Source organism: Xyrauchen texanus, chromosome 33, assembly GCF_025860055.1.
Source record: "Xyrauchen texanus isolate HMW12.3.18 chromosome 33, RBS_HiC_50CHRs, whole genome shotgun sequence".
NCBI lineage: Eukaryota > Metazoa > Chordata > Actinopteri > Cypriniformes > Catostomidae > Xyrauchen > Xyrauchen texanus.
Window position 1 is genome coordinate 7790778 of NC_068308.1, and position 27396 is coordinate 7818173.

General features: G+C 38.8%; 1 protein-coding gene across 3 annotated transcripts in view; it reads left to right on the plus strand.

Annotated features, from left to right (window-relative positions):
- Nucleotides 1-2276: 2276 nt before the first annotated feature.
- Nucleotides 2277-27396, plus strand: part of LOC127626586 (ankyrin-3-like) — a 209010-nt gene continuing 183890 nt past the window's right edge. For all 3 annotated transcript variants that reach the window (XM_052102480.1, XM_052102483.1, XM_052102481.1), the window contains exon 1: nt 2277-2402. In XM_052102480.1, coding sequence (XP_051958440.1) covers nt 2337-2402 — 66 coding nt within the window. In that variant the 5' untranslated portion in view covers nt 2277-2336. The remainder of the gene's footprint in view (nt 2403-27396) is intronic.

The following is a 27396-nucleotide window of genomic DNA, read 5'->3' on the forward strand; positions in this document are numbered from 1 at the left end:
ACAGAATTGTTCTAGAGTCTATACAATATTACATCAGAAGTAACTATAATTAAATTACTGAAAAATTAAGAGTAATCCCTTACTTTACATTTTAAAATGAAAAAGTATTTTAATTACAGTAATTATTAGTAATGCATTACACCCAACACTGCTTATGGTGTTCTACTTTAGCTGATCACAATGTATTTGCCTTGTAAGCTCCCTTTGAGTGTTTATGTGCCGATGACCTTCTCTTTGCTCTAAATGTTGTGTAATAGTTTTGTTCCACAATACAGTGCACTTTCTCCTCCTTTTTCCATTTATCTTCTTATCCCATCCTGCTGTGCAAACTGGAAAAATGAAATCACATGCTTACCAGCTTTCATGCTGGTTCCTTTCTGTGTTTACAGTTCTCTAGGCAGAGGAGAGATCTCACAGATACTGTATATTCCAGCGAATTAATATTATGCTAAAATAGCAAGTGCTCGCCGAAAATGGCAGTTCCATTGAGATTGCCTTGCTTTATGCTACTTCCGTGGGGTAAGATAAACACATTTTAAGTCATATTTACAAGGTACCGTGTTGATACAATGAGCACTTTTGTGTTTTGTGTGATCGTGACTGTGACCAGCTTCAGTAAATGCCCTCTTGTGGTCTCCCAATGCTATTACGCCAGACTGTTAAACTGACACCAACTGAGTGAATTGGAAAGCACGCGAATTTGGCTTCTAATTTAAATGTCGGCAAATTTTAATATATATCGATGATTCAAATATATATATCCATAAAATAACATGCCGATCATTAATCGATATATCGATATTTTATGACAGTCCTACTTATTAATTATAACAAATCATCATTTTACACTGGTGTATTATTGTCTTATAATCTACTTCAGATAAAACAGACCCTAAACAGCACATAAAAACAAAACAAACTATGCTCGTGTTTCGTGTCAGTCTGACAGTCTTTTCCTGTCTACCTGGTCTACTAGCAACACATTACTATACCTACATTTTCACATAATGATTTGTACTGTACGTGGCTAATTGTATGTATTGCGGCAGTTTTCTGGTGGAATGAACACTAGAGGCGCTACAACAACAATGACTTTTAATCGCTTTCACACAAATCACGAGTAAAATGGCACATTATCTGTTAAAAAAACATACTTTTCGCCCTGTTCTCACACAATGCTATCTTGTATGCCAATATATTTTAACATTTGCATTACATAACCAACTATAGTTCATTTACAAGTTTGTTTCTTTAACACAGTCAAATTGTGCGGTGGCTCAACTGATGCACGTGCAATCGAGTTACAACTCTTGAAGAATACGCTAGTCAGCATGTGAATCGAAAGTATCATATAAACACCACAAAATGATGTGGTTGCTTTAGCAATTGTGTTTTACATGTCACATGTGCTTTTTATGACACGTTCAGTTAGGTTTAGATTTAGATTTAGGGTAGGGAGGTAGAGCATTAACCTTAAAAACTCTGTTTTGCAAAAATTGTATTTATTTATTTTTATTTTATATCAGACTCCTCCAGGCGGATGATTCTTGTCTAGAATAAGCTGCGATCTGGGCGAGACTTTATGCTATTAGTCAAAAGTCTGGCATGCAAGACTAACCGGCCAGTAACCCGACCCCAGTTGGGTTCACCTATATATGTCTTCCTTTTCTTCATGGACCTAATGCATTTAATTAATGGCCAATATCAGCACGAGATGAAGTGTGTGCTGTTCCCATCAGCAGGCTTTAATCAACCATTAATTAACAATTTCTCACAGCCTCTTATTTGTACAGGGGGGTTTCTCCATGGCAATTGTTTTATCTTCACTCTTTAAGCCGCCCTCTTTTTACACTCTCTCTCTCTCTCTCTCTCTCTCTCTCTCTCTCTCTCCCTCCCTCTTTATGTTTGGCTGCTGGGGTGAGAGCATGTCTTCATCAGCACCATTTATTCTGTGAGTTGAGTACTGGTGAATCAGTAGAACCAACAGTGTTGGACAAAGAGAGAGAGAGAGAGAGAGAGAGAGAGAGAGAGAGAGAGAGAGGTGGGCAGCTGGGCCAGAACCAGCCCACAGATATCTCTCTACTCACACCAATAAAAGCTCCTCTGGTTTCTTCTCTCCTCCTACTCCCTCAAATTGACCTGTGGCGTGTGTAGGAGCTAAATACTCAAGCAGCTCAAATGCTTTGAGGAGAGTTGTGTGAGTGTGTGTTGACATTGGAGAACAAGAGGGTGCCAGGTATTAGTGTGGCTCACTTCTTATGGACTTTTCTGGAGTTCTGAACCGAAATAGCCTTCTAAATGTTGGATTAAATCACTAACGGATCTTTTTATACAAGATGAGTGAAGACGCCAAGGAGAAAGGGACCAGCAAACAGGCGCAACGCAAGAAGAAGGGCAAAAAGGTAACAAGAAACCTCTTTTAACACACCCAGATTTCTTCAGTAAAGCACTTAAGGCTTAAATATCATGTGGAAGAGTAAATTGTGGTTGTTTGTATAAGTAAGTGGCTGTGTTGACTGAGGTGTGAATAAATTAAGGTTCTCTTTTGTTCTTGAGCTGAGTGGAAGAGGGTGTGTTGGGTGGCATGGGTTTGTTTTTGGGATTTTATGGTACACTTTTTTTATCGGGGGAAACCAAGAGCATCCATGCTTAGACACTGACTCCTGAACAGGTTCTTCTCTTTGTGTATAGATTTCCACAGGGGTAAGTATTGATAGTGGTATTGAACAAAGACAGTCCTTCATCATTTATTTACATGGAGATAATTCAGATATATTAATCTTTATCTGTTCTCCTTAATATTTTTTACACTGTGTGCAGTTGGCACCTTAAAGAGCTTTTATTAACTGTCGTAATCCTTAAAAAGGGCCTTTGTTTGTGTAACCTAATGTACCCAGGTTGATTCAGACATATTATATGCAAATTCTGACTTGAATAAAACCAGTTTAGCATATTTTTAGGTATACGTTTATTGAACAGATGTATGAAATAACAACATATAATGACTGAGATACAAAGACTATAATGCACCTCTAATTTAATCCTGTTTCTTTGTAAACATGATCTGGACAGAGATGTTTTTCTTTCTTTTTCTCTTTGTTTTTATATGTCCCCCTCTCTTTCTCCACCCACTCTGTCTATTCTCTGCACGAGCAGTATAATCTGCTTAATTGCAGCCATTCAAATGTATTGGCAGGAGCGCCGGATCTGACTCAGCGCATGGTGGTACGATCTACGGATCAACTCCACTGTCAGTTTAACAAGTGTTTGTTTCAAATGATTCAGAGAATTAGAGGAATTACCTTTCATCCTGTGTCAATGCATTTGTTTACATTTTGATGACACATTTTCTTATTTTGTTTTTAATCAGAACTATAAGTGTTATCTGTGTGAGAGAGTCTCTTGTGTCGCTTTATTGCTCCAACCTGTTGCTATGCTCACTGGGTCTCTGTAGCAACAACACAGAAGTTGTTCAAATCCATAGCCCTTCAGAATTTGCATTAGTAATATTGATTCTTGCTTTAGTAGAGACTATTAAACAATAAAAACACTCTGAAAATGTTTGTAGTCAATTTAATCCTCAGTTTAAATCCTAGTGTTGGGTTGGGTGTTTGTTTAAGTATTATTTGGTCTTTTTAGGGTGATGGCAGAGGACAAACCCATGCAAGGAATTTTCTTTGTGCAGTGGTTATATTGTTAGAGCACAACAGGTCAGGGATTCAGGCATCATATGGAGATTTGTCACAGCTCCTTATCTGACACACGTTGTTGTCGGGGACTTTTTAATCCCCAAGTACTTAAATTTAGAGAAACAAAAGCAAAATATCCCTTTCTTAATCAGAATTCATTTTCCAGCATATATATAAATATAAATATTATTATTAAACTTAAACTATAAACGTATTATATATTGAATTAAATGCATTGATTTCAAATTGGTAAATAGTTTTTATTTTGCTATATATATACAGTATAGTGAGATTTATGCAAGAAAAATAGGTTTAAAGAAAGAAAAACTGTTTACCAACTAAAATAAACTTAATGGAATATTCTGGGTTCGACAGCATATTGTTGATAACCAAAAAAATATTTTGACTTGTCCCTCATTTTCTTTATAAAATGCTAATTTTGAGGTTACGTGGCACTTAAAATGGAAGTAAATGGGGCCAAGCCATAAACGTTAAAATACTCACCAATATGTGTGCTAACATAATTTTAGTGTGATAAAATTGCTTATTAACCCTTTTTGTGTAGTTATATACATACAGTATGTACAACTATGTTGCCATGATGAGATAACGTCGCAAATCCTGAAGCCCTAAAACAACTGTAAAATTACAGCTCAAATAATACACAAGTTTAAACAGAAGAATTAAAGCTGAAGTATGCTATTTCTGCGACACTAGCGCCACTGTATGAAACAACTTCCGAATTCTCCCCATTCAAGAAGTGTCTGTCTGCGTCCAGCAAGACTACTACAAGACACACCCTCTACAAGGTACATCTACTAAAATGTACGCCCCCTTCAAATAAAAGGTAAAATACTAAAGTCTTGCAACAGTTAGATGTCACATTCATTCACTGTGTTTGTTGTGTTTATTTGAGTACCACAGCAACCCTACACCTATCCATACCCCTAAACCTAAGCCTAACCACAAACATAAAACAATTATGAAATATTCTGAAACTTAAAAGTTCTATTTAACACAATAATAGAGCCAGTATGTGAAGGTGGTGAAGGGAGAAGGAACTAGCATATGCTAAGCTAATAGGCTAATCGATTAAATGGAGAAAACAGAACAGAAAGATTTTTAAATAATATGATAATTGACATTAAGTTATTCTTTGTCAAATTTACACAGTTAAGACAACATGAATCATACAGCAACTGCATAGGATTGTAAAAGATATTTTATCCAAAATAATTGCTTTCATGGTGGGCATTACTTGGACCACTCCTGTAGGGGTGTTCCTTGTCCTCTTGCAGGTATGCAGGCAGATACACTTAACCTCATCTGTTGTTGTTCAAACATTCAGCTAGTCCCACCCCCAACTCACGCCAATGGTTGAGTAACATTGTTGGGTGTGGTCTAAGTGGGTCGCTCAAAACAAACACAGGAATTTGTATAGTGCCACAGAGACCCAGTGTTTACAGTTTTCATGAGTGGCTTATCATTGTCTCTGCATATTAAGCTGGGACAGGAAGAACACTGAAAAGGTTACATACTTTAGCTGTAATATAAATGCTTTTGTAAAATTATAAGCTGCACATTTCTGCCTTTAAACCCTCCAAAAATTGGCCTCATTCACTTCTGTTTTAAGTGCCTCACTGTTGTTGATTTTTTATTTGATTTTTTTTTAAGAAAATAAACATGTCAAAATTATTATTTTTTGTTGTAATTAACATTGTCCCAAAAATGTTGTCGATTGAGCTGGACATGAATTGAACCCAGAATATTTATTTAATTAAATTCTTCTATGGAAAATGTTTATTTATTGAGTTGAATTTATATATTTATTAATTTATTTGCTTTAAAAATGACACTAACAAAATATACAGAGGTTTAAAGCAAGAAAAATAATTGGTCAGTATGTTAAAAATAACTATACAATAAAATACATGTAATTCACCTACTAATGCATTTTAATTTCTTAAAGAGAAACAACAACAAATATATTTTGTCCGACAAATCCAGACAAATCCATAGTGAAAATGCTGAAGTTTTGGATGGACGTTTTGCCTGTTTATGAGCTGAACCTGATGAAAGGATAACATAGTATAAGTTGCTTTGTAAATGAAAAGGGGTAGGGATGGACAATATATCAAATATCCATGATTTATTAGTAAAGATTTTCCTTGTGATGTAAAATTAAGCAACATTGTGAATATTAGGATGATCAAACCATTAGTTTTCCTAAAGAGCATATAATATATCATATCATATCATGCGCATGAACTGCGTGGATGAGAGTATAAATATATATTTTATATATCCCCTTTTTCTCTCAATTTGGAATGCCATATTCCCACTACTCAACTCAGACTCACTACTCAAAGGCTCAGTTGCCTCTGCTTCTGAGACAGTCAATCCATGCATCTTATCACGTGGCCCGTTGTGCATGATACCATGGAGACTCACAGCATGTGGAGGCTCATGCTGCTCTCCGCGATCCATGCACAACTTACCACGCGCCCCATTGAGAGCAAGAACCACTAATCGTGACCACGAGGAGGTTACCCCATGTGACTCTACCCTCCCCAGCAACCGGGGCAAATTTGGTTGCTTAGGAAACCTGGCTGGAGTCACTCAGCACACCCTGGATTCAACTCTTTGTTTGCATTATCTCTCAAAAATGTTCATGGACATCTCTGTGTGGAAGTGACCATACAGTATATTACAGTGTTTTCTTAAAAATAAATATAGGTAAGTATTGCTTTTTTACTACTATATTTTTTATAATAGTGCATTTAAATGAAACAAATATAACTCTTCTTTGGTCATTCAGTGGTGAAAACAGGCCTTGATTCTGATCTTGAATTCAAACATGGCAACAATGGCTGTTTGATTAAAATGATGGTTCCTCTGACTGCACAAAACAAAACAACCTTTTAAGCTATTTCAAAGACAATCTATTCTGTAATAATCTCAAAATAGAGTATGTTATATATTTGTCAAAACACCCCCCAAAAATGTATATATAGAGCTATAATTGTTTTAGCTATATCGCCCAGCCTTATTAGGGATTTTGTTTCAATTTTAGACTGTCAACATGGCTGGCCACCCCTCCCCACATGTTGATGGGTAGAAAATGGCCGTGTGGTACTGATTCACATCATAACATCAGAGAGACAGAGAGAGAGCTGGATAAAGGAAAAGAGAAACTGACATAACCAGAAATCCATCCATTGTTCTGAACACTCCAGTGCAATTAAAAGCACTGCAATAGTGTGTAAGGGATGCTAGTGCACAAGAGATGCTTCTTTGGTAGCCATCAGATTGAGACTTTCAAAACAAAGCCATTACAACGTGTCATTTCCTTTTCACTGCTCTCTATTCAAGGAGACCCAGACAGGAAGTGATGGGGGAGTTTTTGGGTCAGTAGCAGTGAATAAGTGTGCATCTTAGCTTGAGAGAGAGAGCAAAAGCCGTCTAGGCACCAGGGAACCTGAATCATTGGCTGGTGTGTGCAATTGGTGTTGTCATGGCAACCGGCATCCTGCTGAGGATGGAGGAAGCTGCCGTTTAAATGGGGATGCATGCTGATAACACAACGAGTGTCTGTTTTTCTTGTCATAAATTTAGCATTTCCAATGCATAAGTTTTAGCATCAGCATCATGCTGTATCAGCATCGCTGTTGTTGCTTGTTTTTATTACCTTACTGTAATATTAACTAAATGTTTATACAGTGGCTCTGTTTCAAAACCTAATGACGACTCTGTTCAAAGGCAACTAACGTTTGAGGCAGAATCCTCATAAGAGTCATTTGTTTTAGAATCAGACTACACTGGTCCATGCTGTATGTTTCTCGCTGTAAATTCAAAAGAACCAGCTCCATAAGAGTCATTCGTTTCGGGAATCAGGCTACACTGGTCTCTGTGTTGTCCGAAGTGTAGATTCCAAAGAAATGGATCATAAGTCTAATTTGTTTGGGAATCAGACTACACTGGTTGTGCTCTGTGTTGTTAATGATTTAGATTAAAAAGTACCGGCTCATAAGAGACATTCGTTTCATAATCGGACTACACTGTTTGCGCTGTGTTTTTTGCTGTAGATTAAAAAGAAACGGTCACATGTGTCATTCGTTTGGGAATCAGACTACACTGGTAGTGCTCTGTGAATTTAATGATTTAGATGAAATTGAATGGGCTCATAAGAGACATTCGTTTCATAATCGGACTACACTGGTCACGCTGTGTTTTTTGCTGTAGATTCAAAAGAAACGGTCAAACGAGTCATTCGTTTGGGAATCAGACTACAGCGGTAGTGCTCTATGTTTCGCGCTGTATATACAAAAGAACCGGCTCATAAGAATAATTCATTTCAGAATCAGGCTACACTGGTCGTTCTGTGTTTTTCGCATTGTAGATTCAAAATAAATGGCTCATGAGAGTCATTTGTTTGAGAATCATATTACACTTGTCGTGATGTGTTTCACTATGTAGATTCTAAAGAACCAGCTCATAAGAGTCATTCATTTGGAATCAGACTGCACTGTTTGTGCTGTGACACACTGTAGATTCGAAAGAATCGGCTCATAGGAGTCATTCCTTTGGAATCTAATTACACTGGTTGTGCTGTATGTTTCACGCTGTAAATTGAAAAGAGCCAGCTCATAAGAGTCATTTGATTTAATTAAACTACACTGGTCGCTCTGTATTTTCCGCACTGTAGATTCAAAAGAAACGGCTCATAAGAGTAATTTGTTTGCAAATCAGAATACACTGGTCATGCTCTGTGTTTCACGATGTAAAAAAAAAGAAAAAGCTCATAAAGAGTAATTTTTTGGGAATCAGATTATACTGGTCATGCTGTGTTTTACACTGCAGATACGAAAGGACTGTCTCATAGGAGTAATTCCTATCATAATCGAACTACACTGGTCGCACTGTGTGTTTCGTGCTCCTTCCATCCATCTTCTATAGCCGCTTGTCCAATGTAGGGTTGCGGGTAGTGCTGGAGCATATCCCAGCTGTCTCAGACCGAAAGCAGGAAAACACCCTGGACAGATGCCAGTCCATCACAGGGTGTGTTTCATGCTGTAGATTCGAAATAAATGGCTCATAAGAGTAATTTGTTTGGAATCGGACTACAATGGTTGTGCTGTGTTTTGTGCTGTAGATTCAAAAGAAGTATTTTTGTGTGGTGTTCCATCCGCATCAGTGTAAAAATGCTCATTCAAGAACCGTTAATGGAACCATTAAAATCATTCAGTTCTTGTATTAAAAATAAATAAATAAATAAATGTAACCAGTTCTGAATAAGAATCCCTACCCTATTTATATGTATGTTTGTTCCAGGTGAACTTAACCCATGAACTTGGCATTGATAGCTCTTCATTAGTTCTACATTGTCATGGTCTCTGAAGTAATTTTGCATTTGATTTGAAACTGTAAACTGATGTCAGAGTGACTTCATTCACTGATCATTATATCAAGAATATGTTATAAGACTACTGTAAACAAGTACATAGGACTGAAAAGACATTCAGTAGTTGTTCACCCTATAACCCTTGCTGATAGAAGTTTAGGTTAAATGACATACTTCCTGTGAATCTCAACTTGACTCCATGCAAAGCTGACATTTACAGTGTATTTGAAAGCTAATCTGGATCTGCAGCTTTAATTGGAGAATCATTCAGGAAGTGAGCCTTGGCAAGTCTCAGAAGTCCAGCAATGAGGAAACCACAGGGAGTGGTGGACTTTACAGATTCCAGATATACTGAGACCCCTCGAAGCTTGTCACTGATAAACAGATTCTCCCAACCTAAATTAATCCACATTTAGTTTGAACAGCAGTAAAATGTCATGGTTTACCAAACTTTTGTACACAGCCTGATCTAAATACTTGTTGAGTAGTCTTGAATAATTTTGTACTTGGACAAATCCAAACTCTAGACATGATGGCAAATACAACATTATGGTATCATATGGTACTCTGGAGTGTCTCTTGCTTTTAGCTCATCCTACAGAGGATGAAACACATTTTGACACTTTGGAAAATGGATTCCAAACTGTAATGGTGGATCGTCTGTGGCTCTTCAATGTGCCTGGGCTTCTGTGTTCTCTGTTCATCCATGACTGTGGGGCTTGACTTCTCATTTCATCCTGTTTGCTGTTTCTTGTACTAGCTCTTGTTAATAAGATAATTGGAAGTGATGTTTGTTTGCTTAGTGAACTTTGGTCTTGTCAGCTTTATTTAATTATGGAAGTGTAATGAAACCTTACTGCTGGCGGAAAACAAATCTATGATAAGCGATCCAGCTGTGAAAACTCTTCGAAAAGCTTTGTCACTTTAAAATTAAGAATTATTTTTAGCAACAGGTCAGCTATAGCAGTGTGACTACTTCTGAAATATAATCTGATACTGATAACATACTAATTTAGATTATTCTTTCAAGGTATTCAAATCTGATTGCATTTGGATTTCTCATTGCATGTTTTGGTAAAAATGTTAGATGTATTAAGTTAAAAAAATTGGTATTTGTCAGTCCCCATCCCCTTCATCGATTATTTGAAAGTTGAGTGCAATTTGTTGAAAAACCATGTCAATGGCAAAGACTGTATCATCATAATATCATCATTGAAATTTTAATGTTGAAATTCAGAAAACGGTTTAATTCATATCAAAAGCAGTCTCAAATTCTTAAACCGTAGACTAAAACAACAGAAAATAATTATTTTAATTGAATTTAACTGAATCAAAATAATTAACTGTACTGACTGTCTTATTAACTGTTAATTATGTTAAACAATTAACAGAAGGCATTAATATAAGCTGTCAAATACTGTAAATGGCAAATCGCAAATTTGATCATCAGCCATCTGTTAGTTATTTTTCTGGACTTGCACATTCGAGTTATGTTCTAAAGTTTTGTTTGGACACTGCAGGCTCTAGTTTCAGAACATATTTTCGGGAGGGCCATGAATAATGCATAGTGTGAACTTATGGTCCATATTTTTAATTCAAGAGTTTAATATAGGATTAGAGGCCCTGTAATGTCTCCAGTTGTTTAGGTAGGTATTCCTGGTATTCCAAACCATTTCTTCTTATAATCCCAGATAGGCTACCGCATATGCTTAAATTTAATATTTCTTGATAATTAATCAGCCCAGATAGACATTTTCTGATGGGTTATTTATGTTTGACGTCAGTTTGTAAATGCAGTGAGTTTACTCACCCATCTCTAGGATCTCTACTGACGTCCCTTATCCTGTACGAATCACAAATTAACATTACAGATGCCCGCCATAATAAATAATCTACACTCGGAAAACTAATTACTTCCATATAGGGCTTTACTTAATATTACCATCTGCTGTTGGATATGTATGCATTCAGTCTGACAAGAAACTGATAAAACGTATTCCCTCTGGAGGTAAAAAAAATTAATGACCAGAAGAAGGAAAACAAAAGCCCCCCACCCCATCCTCCCAGCAAATTGCAGCCTGCTGATACTGTAGGTAATCTAATCACTATATAACCATGTAATCCATAAAAAGTAACTGTAATCTGATTACACAAATAAAAATGGAATCTAAGTATTTACAAGTATTTGATTTGTATAATATGATCACATAATCCAGATTACCTGGCCCAAAACTGGCTATATGCTTCTCATGGGATTATTAATGGCAATTCTTTTCCTCCCCTTTTCTCCCAAATTTGGAATGCCCAATTCTCAATGTGCCCTAAGTCCTCGTGGTGGCGTAGTGACTCGCCTCAATTTGGGTGGTGGAGGATGAATCTCAGTTGCCTCTGCGTCTAATACTGTCAATCTGCACATCTCATCACGTGGTTTAAGTGCGTTTCCTCTGAGACCTAGCGTGTGTGGAGGCAACTCACCACACGCCCCACCAAGAGCAAGAACTCATTATGGCGACCACGAGGAGTTTAACCTAACGTGACTCTACCCACCTTAGCAACCGGCCAATTGGTTGCTTAGGAAGCCTGACTGGAGTCACTCAGCACACCCTGGATTCAAACTTGCGAGTCCAGGTGTGGTAGTCAGCATATTTACTTGCTGAGCTACCCAGGCCCCCCATGAATGGCGTTCTTGTATGTTTTTCAAATTTTTGGGTTGGCCCAAAGTGCAATTGTTGAGTATTGTTATGCGTCTAGTGTCACTTCCTTGACCCATGTGTCATTTGAGGTCTTGTGACTGTAAGGATATGGACAGGTGACAGAATATAGGGTCTTGATAGACAGGTCTTGATATTAATCAATGGCATACAACATCAATAAAAAGCGGGAGTGAATAGATAGGGGATCATGCCATAAACCATAGTATACAGTGACCTGCTGCTGGAGGGAGTATGATCAGCCACTTAATGTTGAATTCATCATAGGCCTTTTTGTTTAGAGTCATGCCTTTGTCATGAATTATTATACAAGAAGAATGTTGGATAACACTGCAAGAGTTATCCAACATGTAGAAAAAAGTTGCATTGTATCCTAATGAAAAGAGCCATTTTGACCAGCATGAATTCCCATGCTGCAGACTGGTTTATTATACATGCTGATAACTAGATGATGGTGCTGGTCGACCAGGATGGCATTTCTGGTGAAACTGGTTATCAAAGAAATCTGGCTGTTATGCTAGTTAAGAAGCCTGGTGGGGTCACCAGTACACCAACAATTGAAACAGAATATATGCTGGTGACCATATACTGGAGATGTTTGTCTTTTCAACAGGATACCTAGAGAACTTGGCAGTTGTTATGGAACAAACCAAAGCCTCATTTCTGGTATTTCTAAATTTTCTTGCCAATATTTTGCCTTCTTTTGTTGGGGCATCTGTACAGTATCCCCAACAAACAGTGGCTTTCCACCTTCTGATCTTGTAGTCCTGGTTGGAATGCCCAGCGGCAAGCATGACAGGACTTGGCCTCAGATCTTCCTTTCCCAGGCTCGCTGATGTCCGTGGAAGCTGATACTTTCATCACAGTTCAGAAAGCAATGCAGGCTTGTGTCAGGAGAAGCACTTGTGAGTTGAAATGGACTCCCAGGCTTCTGGAGATGCCATTTCATAGCAGAGGTAACAGGAGACCTGTGTAAGGTCACCTGAGATGTTAAACTGTCATATCACCCAAACCATATGCCTGTTTACTTGGATGATCTCAGCACGGCAAATAGAGCTGTTCAGTTGTAATCCTAAAACCCAGAAGAAAAGGAGCATTTTTGAGCCATAGGTTCCCTCAGGAGTTTCGAATGGGTTTTTTAAAAAACATTTTTTTTTCGATTTACAAATAAATTATGGTCTGTGGTTAACATTACTTGAAGAGACTTTCATGTTTTACTGTAACAAAATAACACAAGAAGTCGACATGTTGCTACCGAATGTTCTGGTACTGTGGAAACCAGCAAGTAATCGTGTTCACCTAATCAATGAGGAGTGTGAATCTTAGACATTTTCCCTCTAAGATTACATATTTACCCCACTGATGGTTAGGATTAGGTTTGGGGTTTGGGTGTGGGCATTTGATTAATTAAATATGCATATCTGGTGATGGTATTACATAATTTACATCTAAAAACAACTCGCTTTTGGCTCCACTCTGTGGACATTTCACTCAAAAGCTATAATGATGATAATATCATCTTTTAAAACCAAAACATTATATTTGAGAGTAGAAAAGTGGTTGAATACCTTGTGCAATTAAATTATTTTTTACATGAGTTAAAAACAGATTGCTCATTTTGTCAAACCATATTGAGTTCTGCTGAGGCCAACAGTGTTCCTAATGCTGAGTTTGGCCAAGGATCATGGAAACAGAATGGGGCTGCAGTGTTTCTCTGGCCTGATTTCTCAGTTTAATCAGCAAGTCCAAATTTCACAACAAATTTTTGCTATAACAGCAGAATGCATTGCCAAATGACAGGGTTCCACAGATATGACTAAATTACTTAGGGTTGCTAGGGGGCTCAGTGTGGTTGCTCTTGCTGGGTGGTTGTTTTGTTGCTCACGTAAATGCTAGGGCTTTGCTAGGTGATTTTGCTAGAATGTTCTTGGTGGTTGCTGTGGTATTGTTCGACAGTTGCTAGGGGTGTCTGTGTGGTTGATAGGCTTTTGCAATGTGGATTCTAAGGTGTACATTGGTTGCTAGGTTGTTCTGGCTGGTTGCTAGGGAATGCTAGTGGTTGTGAGGGTACTCGTAATCCTAACCCAAACTCTGATCCTAATCCTAGGTCTTTGCTAGGTGGTTGCTAGAATATTTTTGTGGATGCTGGGGTGTTGTTTGGCAGTTACTAGTACTAGTTTTAGGTGGTTACGAATAGAGGTCGACCAACAGTGGATTGGAACAGGACAATTAACTAAATGGCCGATAGTATTTCAAATTGATTTATTTAATTTAAAAAAAAAATCTTAGTCTACTGTAACAGGCACAGATATAGAGGCAACAAGAGTTCAAAATTAATAAAACCTCAGATGCAATTTGTGCAACAAATGTCCAAGTAATATCTACAAAAAAGTAAATCGATAAAAATGTATAAGATTTGGTGCATAATTTGGGACATTTGAGAATTAATTTATCTGGGGACTCTTATTTTGAAATGTCTGTACTCTCAGCTCACACAAGCACAAAACATGCACTCTTACAATCATCTACAATGCATTACAACAAAAAACACTATATAATAACTAAACATTGTCAAGTAGGGTAATAAATACTGTATGAGCATTAATTCATCAACAATAGATCATCAGCGATTGCTTGTCATAATTATATAATACATTTTTTTTTCTTTTCTCTAGGGACAATGTCAGTCAAAATCAACATGAACATTAACATGAACTTATGATTAATTTATATCTACTTTACAACAATACCTTTTCAGAGCATTTTATAACCTTACTGTAACAAATTGGATCCCGTTCAACCCCAAAAATAAAAACTCATAAAATTTGCAGGAATCATAAGTGAAAGTTTTTATTATTAAAACTGCAAAATATTATGAAAGATGAGCAATTTCCACCCTTGACTTTGTAACACTGTTTTAACCATTTTAACAGCTAATGTTAGCATCCTTTCCATCTTGTTGGCAAACATGCTGTTCTCCAGTGCAGTTAAGTATGCAATTAGTTATAAAACAAATTGTCAAACCACATAAATTTAAATCTAGAGGCCATTTTTATTAGAGGTGGGATTTGTCACAGACCTCTCAATTTGATATTACATTGATATTTAGATGCCAATTTGATGAACAGTATTTAGCTGTGTTAACCCTTTTTTCTTATAAATAAATGTTTATTTAAAAAACTATTGCTGACATGACTTGTTTTTCACTCTGTAATACAGAATTGCCAGGTTAAAGGTAGGAATGTGCAATTGTCTAAGCTATTAGTCGACTAGTTGGTGTTTAAGTAACCCATGTATAATTAGGCTGCATTTTGTCCATGTCACCCTGATCAGAAGTGTTTCATTGGGCTATATGTTTGCTAAGCTCAGCCCTTTAACAGGTAACTAAAGGATATTTAACCAAAAAATATGCTAAGCATGCAACTTTATCCTCTTTTCGCATAAAACTATTTTTAAACAGGTGGTGGTGGCGGCGTAGTGGCTAAAGCACAGGGCTGTTAATCAGAAAGGTCGCTGGTTTGAACCCCATGGCCACCACCATTGTGCCCTTGAGCAAGGCACTTTACTCCAGGTTGTTCTGGGGGGGTTTGTCCCTGTAATAAATGCACATGCTTTGGATGAAAGCGTCTGCCAAATGCATAAATGTAATGTAAATGTAAACAAGAAATGTGGTCCAATTGTCTTGTAAAACTTGCATACACAAATTCACACATACTCACACAGAGACTCGATCACACACACATTACACTTTCAGATTAGTTACACAACAGCCTTCAAGACACTGAAGCTGTAGGACATCTAACAAAATGAGAATGCTCTCTATACTTGTTAAGTGCTGTGTCTGTATCTGTGCAAGGCCTTTCTAAGCATTAGTTTAAACTGCTCGATGTGCAGAACATCTCAATGTGAGAATGATTTGGGAATCTACTCTTCAGAGTTTACACACGCAGACCGACACAAAACTAGAACACTACTGCTTTATACTTCTCTAGTGTATATATGATGTGTCAGAGGGGCAGCAATGGCCATTTTTTGTGCTTACCTAAGGGTTCTGGTTGGCGTTCTGTTATGGATATGGATTAAGTCCATTTTCTTAGTGCATGCACAGGACCACATTAGAGGTGATGTAGGTGAAGGAGATTGCTTTTGAGTCTGTTTGGAAAGTGAATCATTTTTAAACTGCTGCTGACTCACAGAGAAACTTTCGCAGAGAGTTTTCAGTTCACTCTTGTCATATCAAGACTAGAGATCTGTATTCTGAGATGAAATAATACAGAAATATTTACATTATAAATAACCAATGTGTATTCTGACTTTAGTTGTTTATATATTTAGATATGTACTCTATTTAGCTATTTGGGTTTAGTACAAATTTCAACTTTCCAATCTTCATTTAAATGGTCTCGACATTGATCAATCTTTCACACTATGCACAACCCTCTACAACTTCACTCCACAGTGACTGAGTAGTGTAGTGTAGTGCAGTCCATTGTCTTCACAATAAAACTTAAATGGTCGACCATTCTACTTAAAGCACATCTATAGAAATAAAGTTTTGGTGCCAATTGAGACTGATAGGCCATGTGGTGGAGCAGACTGGACCATCATGGCATAGCCCAGGGCCTGCTGCCTACTGAAGAATTTCTCCGTCATAAAACTGCAGGAGGGGTCATGGTCCAAGCCAAACATACATAGATCTGTCTCTTTCTGGCCAGACTGATAGGACTTTGAATTCGGCAACAGTCGTTTGAATATTCTGCTGCTGAAATCAGTCTGTCCTTACAGAAATTCAAATACTGCCCCCAGTGGCCGAAGCTGGAAGTGTTGTTGAACGTATGGGCAAGTGTGAGCTATTTTAAATGGGAAATAATGTAATTCAGTCAACGGGAATGCATATTTTATTAATTGTAACCCCTAAACCAAACCTCAACCCTAAACCGAACCATCAGTGATGTCAAACAATAAATTTAGAGTAAAACTGCCACCTCTGACTAGCTCTCACCATTGTTTAAATGAATGGGATTACTTCCTGCTACCTGCAGGACCCAAATCCGTGTCGCTGAGGCTGCTTGCACAATGTACTGTTAGCAGCGCTAGAGGGACAAGTAATCATGCTGCAATTGATACAAAATGTCTGATGGGGAATTTTCATTAATTTGGCTGTAAGGGGTTGATTTCATGCTACATGAAATTTCAGTAGCAACATGTAGATTTTGAATGCGATTAAGTTGCACTGAAGAAACGTTTTTGGATTTTTTTGGAAGGGTCTGTTGGTTCATTTGTTCAAGATCCAATAGGACATAAAAGCACCATAAAAGCCATCCATATCTGCCGTGTGCTATATTTGAAAGTCATGCAGTAGTGTTGTGCAAGGAACAGACCGCAATTTTAGTGTTCATTCCCTTCTTCACCCATTTGAATCTTGAGCGCTCACAAAGCCTGAGTGCACCTGACACCACATAATGATACATGTTCACTGAACCGGAAAAAGCCCTTCCCACAACTCTAGAAAGCTGCTACTCTAGGGCATGTTTGTAATGGGGAATGAATCTGTATTGTCTATCATTGCTTTCTGGATATGAGCAATAATATCATCTTATCAATTAACAATCACATTTGGAAAGATGCAAACTTGATTTCCGAATGCCTAAATATACAAACAGTGTTGATTTATTACACTTTTTCTTACCCAGTCACAGTTTTGCCACAATGAATGGGTGAAATCACCACTTGAAGTCTGAATTAAACATTAGGATGTGATTAAAGCACTAAATCTAGCAGAAACTTGAGCATTATTGACAGATTGTTAAGCGGCTACAACACGCGTCACTGCTCACAGTGATTGGTTGGTGCCCAGCATTTTCCGCTTCTCATTTGCAAGAAGTTGAGAATTTCTCTTTTATTTTTCAAGCGCTGCATGCCCAGGACGCACTGCAGTGCCAGGCAAAAGTGTAAACAAGGCTTTAGGAGTTAAAGGTAGATGAAAAGAAATAGTCCACATTGTTTTTTTGTTTTTTGCAGTCTTCCGCGCCCCATTACAATGCATCGGGGGGCACACCCCTCTCTTTGTGGAGCACTGGGTTAGACTGAAATCAAGTGATATACACACAGAGTGCATGTACATAATTTCCCTTTTATTTAGCTTGAAGTTTTAAATTGAACAAATGCAACAATTCTAAAGCTCATGTCATTATTTCATGAAGTGAAAGTGGTGGTGTAATGGGCTAAAGCACTAAACTGTAAAGCAGAAGGTTGTCGGTTCAATCCCCACTGACACCATTGTGTCCTTGAGCAAGGCACTTAACTCCAGGTTGCTCCGGGGGGGATTGTCCCCGTAATAAGGGCTCTGTAAGTTGCTTTGGATAAAAGCAACTGCCAAATGCATAAATGTAAATGTAATATAATACAATTCATATTTGAGAGCCCTATGTAAGGGAAGAGTGTGAATAATGACTGAAATTTTGGTCTGAATTGTGAAATGTTGGTCTGTTCCTCATATGACTTCAGAAAACTTTAAGAACACTGTATAGTGTGTATGGACTATTTCTGTACTTGTACGGTGCTTTCTGCCCCTGCCACCAAATTCTTCTATTGTATGGAAAAGGGCAGCTCAGAACTTTCCTTTAGTTTTCCATTGGTTGTGTTTGGGTGCTTTCACACTAGTACTTTTGGTGTGCACCAAAGGTCGAATGATGTCAGATTTTGTTTCATTTAGATAGTATAACCGTTGTTTTCTGAACTCTGGTGCACATCTGGGACCGCTTGAAAAGGTGGCCTGGCGTACGGTGCATGAGAACTCTGTTACAGTTTGAAGCTAATATGAACACAATTGTACCAAATCGCGGAAGTATACCCCTTATGATGACCAGAGTTGGTACTTTTGAAATGTATTCCATTACTGAATACATGCTGTAAAATGTCATTTGTAATGTATTTCGTTAGATTACTCAAGGTCAGTAACGTATTCTAAATACTTTGGATTACTTCTTCAGTACTGGTAGATTTTTTTTTTCAATTGTTTTGACTATAAAATCTGACACAGTACAGTAAGACACATGTTAAAAACATATTCTCTGAAAAACCTAAATATCTTATGCAGTGCTTTTTCTGAAAGAAGATTAATAAAATTGATCTTGTTTTAAGGATTTTTTGATATTTTTACAGGAAAACAATACAAAAATTATTATCAAGAATATGATTTTTGCCATAATATCAAAGGTGTTACTAGAAAAAAAGAAATTATGGTCAAACTTGAATGCTCTTGATATAAGAATATGATCATGCCTCGTATCATGTGCATGTAAAATGGCTAGAAATAGCATTTTAGCTTAGTGTAAAGCTGTCAATTTGCACAAGGTTTATTTCTATTTCTTCTGCTCCAAACTTACTTCAATGTTACTTCTCTGTCTGCTCGTATGAATGAAACACATCATAAGAAAGTGTTTCACCGCTGTTCAAATGCACTTTGGATCGCATCATTTATATGTATAAATGTTTTCCATCTGAAAGGACTAAATATTAAATAAAAAAGATGACAATACAATGCAAAGTAATCTCTTCAGTAATCAAAATACTTTTTGAATGTAACTTTATTCTAAATACCAATGATTTAAATTGTAACTGTAGTGGAATACAGTTACTTACATTTTGTATTTTAAATATGTAATCCCATTACATGTATTTCTTTACTCCCCAACCCTGGTGATAACGTATATTTTGTGTCTCGCAATCACAATTATTATGGTATTATTATTATTTCTCCTCCCTGCTTGTGTCCAAATACACTGCCTTCAGAGAGCAGCTCACATTCTTCACATCTCTTGCAACATTGCAGACAAAAGCTAATTTTAATCCCCATCATTGCACATTCAATGGATCTGCGGGAGACAAACACAAGTGTTGTTCTGTGTACGGCAAGTGTTCGTGATGAATCCAAAGAGACAAACTTTAATACTTCAATTAACACAGTGACGTCTTCTCGAGTTGTTACCTAGTTACAGGAGTAAACAGCTGCCACTTGTACACACATTGATGGCGTAATCGGACCGCTGTTCGGACCCAAATAATATGATGTGAACACAGACCAGCACGGGCAGTTACGAATTCGGATTCGGTCCAAGTTATCCTAGCAAGTGTGAAAGCACCCTTATTTAAAGGCTGGTTTGGCTACTTTTCTCCAGGATATATTTTAGCCACAGTTACAGTTAAATGTGGGTGCGAGCAGCTCCTTACCTGAGACCAGTATCAATGTGGACGTATAACAGACAATGTCTAACAAATTGTTATAATAGATCGTTGTCTGCATGTCATGCAATGCAGTGAACGGACATACACTTAAACTTCATTATGCTTTATTTAGGGAATTCTGACATTAGTCATGATTAGTCTTGGGATTAGTCCCAGTATCTGGGACCATGCTGAGTGAGTGTGTTGGTGTGTTAATGGTGCTTTTTCAAAGCCATGTTTCCCAGATCAGAGATAAAGAAAGATTCTGGCAAGTAAGTGTTGGCTGCTAGAACATCTCTGACTCGGTGGCTATTTCCTTCCCTAGCAGCGCCTTGTACCTTGACCTAATTACCACACAAACACACACATCCAAGATGACAATTTTACATAGATTAGGATTTGGGAAAGCAGTCTTGTCTTAACCAGGCAACAAGTAATTTGTCTGTCCACATTGAGCACAAAACTGCTGCACGATGTGGCATAATCAAAGCCAATCCAAACATATCTTATGTTTACTGTACAGTTATGAGGAGCAGAATTTGGACCAATGAGAGTTTGCGGTGGGCATGGCTACCTGTAGCAATGCCGCAGAAACACAAACCAAGCCATCGTCGTATTAGTATAATTGAACTGTAATCGTTTAGAGTACTAGTTAGGCCTGTTGCAATAATAAAATAATCGTCTCATTAGATTATGAGAATTTGGAATATTCATCTATGATTTACTTAATGTTCTGTTGAGTGAATAAGATTAAAAAATTTTGACCACAAAGGACCACTATTTCATTCGTGCAACATTTAGAAAAATGCTAAGGTGAAATATCGTGATGCTTGAAATGAAAATTCTTGGTCAAAACGGGAAATTCATGACACTCTGGGCCAAAAACTGCAAACTGAAAATAATTATTTTAAATGAGAATAATTTTCTAAGTGATTACACTTGTTTTAGTGCTAGACGATAAAACAATCTTGATATTTATCTCGAATAAAAATCCACGATATCTATGACAAGCTTTTGAGTCATTTTCGATATTGAGCCTGTCTTCTGCACCAGTTCGGCTTTCTCGGACTATTTGAAGTTGCTAATGTTAACTGCCTTACTAACGATTAGGCTACGCCAGTCACCATGGTCCATGTCTGTTTGATTCCATCCGGACAGCAAGACATCATGATGATGGTTGCACCCTCTCATCGTCTCTAGTTAGCAGTGCGACAAAACAACAGTGCTGTGTTCACCAGCTCTCATGTGAGTAGACATGAGGTGCCGTATAAGTTGGTTCCAGAGCAGAGTATGTGAGTGGAGTGGAAAGCATTCTTTAATCACTCCGCTCCAGCTCCACTCCGGGTTGTCCATTTCCCACTCCTCGCTCACTCCACGCTCCTGGAAACCCTAGAAACCCTTCTATACTAGAAGAAAAGCTACAATGTGCATTATTAGAACACTAACATTAGCCCAAGTCTAAATGAAATAATGGCACTAAAATAAGTCTAGATGGCAATTAATTAAATATATAAACTACACAATATTAACATGTTGATTAGTTCAGTTGGTGTTTTGCATCATTTTAAAGTTCAATTCTATTTTATGCAGAACATAATGTCCTACAGTTAAGATTGAGATGCATTAGATTAGAATGTTGAAATGATTATTGAAAATATTTAATAGGGAAGAGATATGTATTACTGACCTTTAGATTTTCTCTCCACATGTGAACGGATTATCATCGTGGTTTTTGGACACGTCTTTTAGGATTTAACAACAAACATTTGATCATGACAGTCACTTCCCCACTCGTGTTCTCCTTCGCCATCCCATCATTAATTTTCACTATATGCCATTTGATGTTAGAATAAAGAGACGAGATACAAGCTTGTAGTTAAGTCAAGCTTTACCGCAAGCTTATCTCAATAATAGAGAGCGTGAAAACAGAAAGTGAAATTAGCCTTCACGATGGAGGTCGAACATTACCAATTGCTGCTAGATTTTAAAATAGTATTTTTTTTAATCACATTCTTTCTCGTTATATCAGAAATTCCATCTTTCCTTCATGCCAATAGTGTTTAACACTGTTTTGCCCATGATTGGTGTGAGAGAAAACAATGACGCTCCGCTCCTCGCTTCTGGGAAAACCACTACTTGCTCTGTTCATACTCTGTTCCAGAGCACCTTTAGACCATAATGTTTTTACCTTCTAAATATAGCTTTATTAGTCAGCATGTTACGAGCCTTTAATAAGAAAAAAATAGATTTCTGTTCTAATTTTATGGGATTAATCAGATGTCATCATCTCTGGCATGGATGACAAGGAAATAAATATCGATATCGAACGGTAGGAAAATTATTTTGTGATAAGATTTTTGGTTATATTGCCCAGCCCTACTTATTCTTATTTTAGATTACTTTACTGCCATAACATCTGGTGTTCAACATGTATTACATACTGGATAAAAGAGCTGCACAATTATGGTTAAAATCATAATCACGATTATTTTCCTCAAAATTTTTATCACAATGTACAATGAAGATTACTGTCATTTGAGAACATTTTATGTCATTTCACTTCAACAGATTTATATCATGGCCAAAGTATCAGAACATGATATAAATAGAACATAAATGCTCACTGCGTTTTAAAATAAGTCAAAATTATAGTGGGCCTCTTTTACAGGCTAAATGTTCAATTCAATTATAATAAGACTCCTATGTGGAAAATAAACGTATTCAGTCATGAATGCACATAACCTACTCAAATACAGTAGCAGAAATTACACGTGTATTACATTACAGGTTTTTGGCTAGAAACACAAGTCTATCAAGTTGATCTGGCATTTTTGCCACTGTTGAAAGTCTTGGGGGTCAATCTTCTAGTGTTCCCTCTTATGGATCCCCCTTAATATATATAGATTGTAGGTTGGCCTGCAGCTCACAAGCTACACTTAGTTCCTGGTAGTTAAACAGGCTTTGCAGGGCTTGTTCAGTAACTTTAAAGAGGTTTCCCAACGTCTTCTTTGGAGAAGATTCTTCCTCATTCACCTTAGTGTCCCCTGATTGTTCTGAGGAGGGCATCTTCATAAAAAAAGCAATGCAAAGACAATAAAACCAAGTATCACGTGACTGTATAGATTACAGTGTAACACTTAGTTTTTCATTACAATATGGTTTAGTCAGTGTAAACAACAAAAGCACAGATTCATGTAATAATTTGTACCATCTGCTACAGTCTTGATCATCTCGGTTTTCAGTCTGGCTTGTATTCATGTAATATTTTCTTCGGTGGTGTAAGTCATCTTAAATCATGGTTCTACATTACAGCAGAGGCCATGTGCAGTAGTGCCTGGGTTTGTGGGTCCAGGATTCAAATCTTTATCTTTTGATAGGTTAGTATCGTCATCCTCAACTTTCAAGATAAATCAGTTGAAAAGGTGAATAATTGGCTTTATAAAATACACTTTTAAATACTTCTCACTGGACAGTGCATCTGTAAACTTGACTAGAGGGTGCTGGGATTTGTTGACAGCATCCAGCATGCAAATGTCCTGCCAAGATGGGATTTGATGTCAGGACTTCCTTTCAGAAGACAGGACATAAGCAATGGCCTTCTGCTTCTCAATGACGCTCTCTATCATTGCCTGGCATGATCACCACCTAGTGGGACACTCAGTCCTGGTGCGTTCAGACCAGAGGTGTCGAGAGCATCAAACCGATTATATTTTCTATGGCAGCCAGCGTCTCTTGGTGGCGAGAAGCAGCATGTCCGTGGCCGGCATGGTGGGCGTCAGAGGAAAGTTAAAGTGCAGGCAACATTATGGTAATGAGCTTTGATTCTGTTTGGCGGCAACCTATTGTAATATAGAAGTGCTCCGCTCTAGTGAAGTCTAGAGAACACAACAGTGTAAACTTTGGTTCCCACCAAACAATAGTTCCAAAGACAAAATGGAGGAGAAACTTAATTATTGCCATGATGGGTTTTCCCTTAATAAAACACTGATTTGACCCACTGCACTACACAACCAGGACCACATTTATTATTACAAATGTATTTTATTTTGTTTCTTTTAGTAACAAACAAACATAATTTGAATTACTTTCTGCCATCGATCGGTTTCTTATTTTCAAATTTAAAAGATTTCATGAGGATATACGCTACTTGTGATAGGTTGGCAAAAAAGTTCAGGTCGACATGTCTGAATGTTTTGTGGCCCCTTTAAATTAAGTTGACAAAACCAAGCATTCTGAACGAACGTTGCCGCTGATTTCAACTACGTCAGAGCGTCCACGAATCTTCTATAGCGTTCTTGGCGGGGCAGCCAGAGCTAATATTTATGCTCTCGCCACCTCTGATCTGAATGCACGGTAAGTGATCAGGTAGCTTCAGCTTCTTTTGTGCTGCCAAAAGCTCGCTCTTACAACTAAAGCTGTAAGAGAAAGTGCTCAGTTGATTTTTGCAGGGCCACAGCACAATGCTTGGATGCTCTGCAGAAAAACATTTAAAGAGACATTGTTAAGTGCAAAGAAAGCATAGCAACTGTATGACCCCTTTTAAGAACTAATGTATGCCCCTCACCTTAATAAAGTTAACAGTTATTTTAATTGTTAAATAAGTATGTTAAAATGTTCAGATTTTTATGGATAGATTTAACAGAATAATATAACAAAATAACAATGTTTATTTTTCAAAAATCACAGAAATGTCTGTTGAGCGCATGAATGTAACGGCCAATCAGAGGCGTTTAAGTTGCCGGCGCACCGGTGCAGAAGAAATCCACTCAGCTTGCACTAACTGACTGAGTAGATAAGAAATGTATTGTGCAGTGTAGACAGCTTCATTGATTATAACAGGAGTTCCCTTCCGAGGGAACTCGCACTGCGTCGTTGAAAACGACTCTTTGGGGAACGCTCCTTAGCGTGCGCCTCTGAATTATGAATGAAACTATTCCAATCTTGATTGGTGTTGCGTCATGACGTAACATGTGACGGCATAACCGGATGCATAAAAGTGACGCCGGTACACACACACATTAGCTTTCGCTCTTCAGCAAGCGCTCTATGTTGAAATTGTTTGTCTTATTTGGTGTTGTTTGTCTGATTTAAAAATATTATGGCCACCGAACAGTTCAAGAAGTGCGTGCACCCCTGCCCTCGTTTCATTACGGGTAGGGACACGTACGCTTTATGTGTGAACTGTTTGGGAGCTGCAGCACGCACTGAGCAGCTCTCGAGGGATCTGCCTGTGAAAGTTGTGAAGCACTACCCATGAGAGTGCTGCGCTCCGGTTGGCGTGCTTTGATGAGCACGGTCAGGCTCGCGTTCCCCACGGTTTTGGTCCCGCGTCTGTTGAGGCAGCGCGGCGATTGAGATCGCGGGGTTCGCAGCGGATTTTGCAGATGAGAATGAGACTGCTGTGGCACTTTCTCATTCTTCGTTTGAGGATCCCGAGCCTACTGTGAGTGGTGCAGAAGCCCGCGTCGTGGCTTCTTCTGCCCATGATCAGGTCCCGATGCTTGAGCTCACTGCTTCCGAGGAAGTGGATATGCTCAGCATCGATCGCGGATCGACCGTGAGCCAAGCACGCCAGTTTTTGGCCAAGCTTATGAGGAGCTGATTGAGGTTGTGACGGCGTGCGTGGCCAGACTGAATATCAGCTGGCCACAAAATGAGCAGGGAACGCAAGTTGAAAGCAAATTAGACGTGCGTTTCCTGCGGCACAGATCACAACCTCAGCGCCGGGGTTTGCCGCTTTTCCCGATCTCCACAAAGATATCTAAAAGCGAGATCGTGGGGTAAACCGCATTCGTCCCGTATCTCCAGCCCCAGTGTTTGATTACAGACGATGTTTTGGGGGCACGGGATATGGGCTAAAACTCCGGCGCTGCCTAGTAAGCCCTGCAGAGATACATCTGCTTTAATAAGTAGGGCTTACATGGCGGCACACAATCGGTGTTGGTTTCCCACCGTCTCTGACGCTTCGGGCCACATCAATTTCCAGCGAACGCACATCGTGCCGTTCGTGTCAAAAAAAATAAATAAAAAAACAACAAGCATCAATTGTGGTCACAAAAACCGTATCGACTAAATCCTGCCGGTCTCTCGCTTCAGGAAGTCGGGAACAGTGCTCGAAAAACACCGAGACCAGCCTCGAGAGGCTGGTTCCCTTAGTTGAAGCTTCGGAAAGAGGTCCTACCGAGGTGGTAGAACCTCGGAGGGCTGTCCCCGCTGCAGAGCAACCGTGGTTGCTCTCGCAGCGGAGTCCTCAGGAAATCGGTGTCTGTTCCCGCCGTCTCTGACGCTCGGGCCACATCAATTTCCAGCGAACGCACACCGTGCCGTTACGTGTCAAAAAATAAAAACAAGCATCAATGGTGGTCACAGAAACCGTGATCGACTAAATCCTGCCGGTCTTTCGCTTCAGGAAGTCGAGAACAGTGCTCGAAAAACACCGAGACCAGCCTCGAGAGGCTGGTTCCCTTAGTTGAAGCTCGGAAAGAGGTCCTACCGAGGTGGTAGAACCTCGGAGGGCTGTCCCCGCTGCAGAGCAACCGAGGTTGCTCTGCAGCGGAGTCCTCAGGAAATCGGTGTCGGTTCCCGCCGTCTCTGACGCTTCGGGCCACATCAATTTCCAGCGAACGCACACCCTGCCGTTCACGTCAAAAAATAAAAAACACACATCAGTTGTGGTCACAAGAACTGTATCGACTAAATCCTGCCGGTATCTCGCTTCAGGAAGTCGAGAACAGTGCTCGAAAAACACCCGAGACCAGCCTCGAGAGGCTGGTTCCCTTAGTAGATTTTGTAGAGTCATGGAATCATCTTCCCAACATATCTGCATGGGTCCTGCATATAATAAAATCTGGGTACAGACTGCAGTTCGGGCACCGCTCCCCCCAAATTCTCTGGGGTGGTGCAGACTACAGTGGTTCCGGAGCAGGCTCAGGTGATGGAACAAGAAGTGCAATCTCTGCTGCTGAAGGAGGCCATAGAACATGTTCCTCATTCAGACAGGGAGTCCGGTCTTTACAGCCGGTACTTTATAGTTCCAAAAAGGATGGGGGTTGAGGCCGATTTTACATCTCAGAGTTTTGAACCGGCCTTTGAGGAGGTTCAGGTTCAAAATGCTTACCATTCCTGTCATCGTGAGTCAGATCAGATCCGAGGACTGGTTTGTCACGATAGATCTAAAAGACGCCTATTTTCATGTACCCATCCTTCCATGTCACAGGAGGTTCCTGAGGTTCGCTTTGGGGCTAAGCTTACCAATATCGGGTTCTTCCGTTCGCCTAGCACTCTCTCCCGCACATTCACCAAATGTATGGATGCAGCTCCTGCTCCTCTGAGACTTCAGGGCATCCGCATACTGAATTATATCGATGAC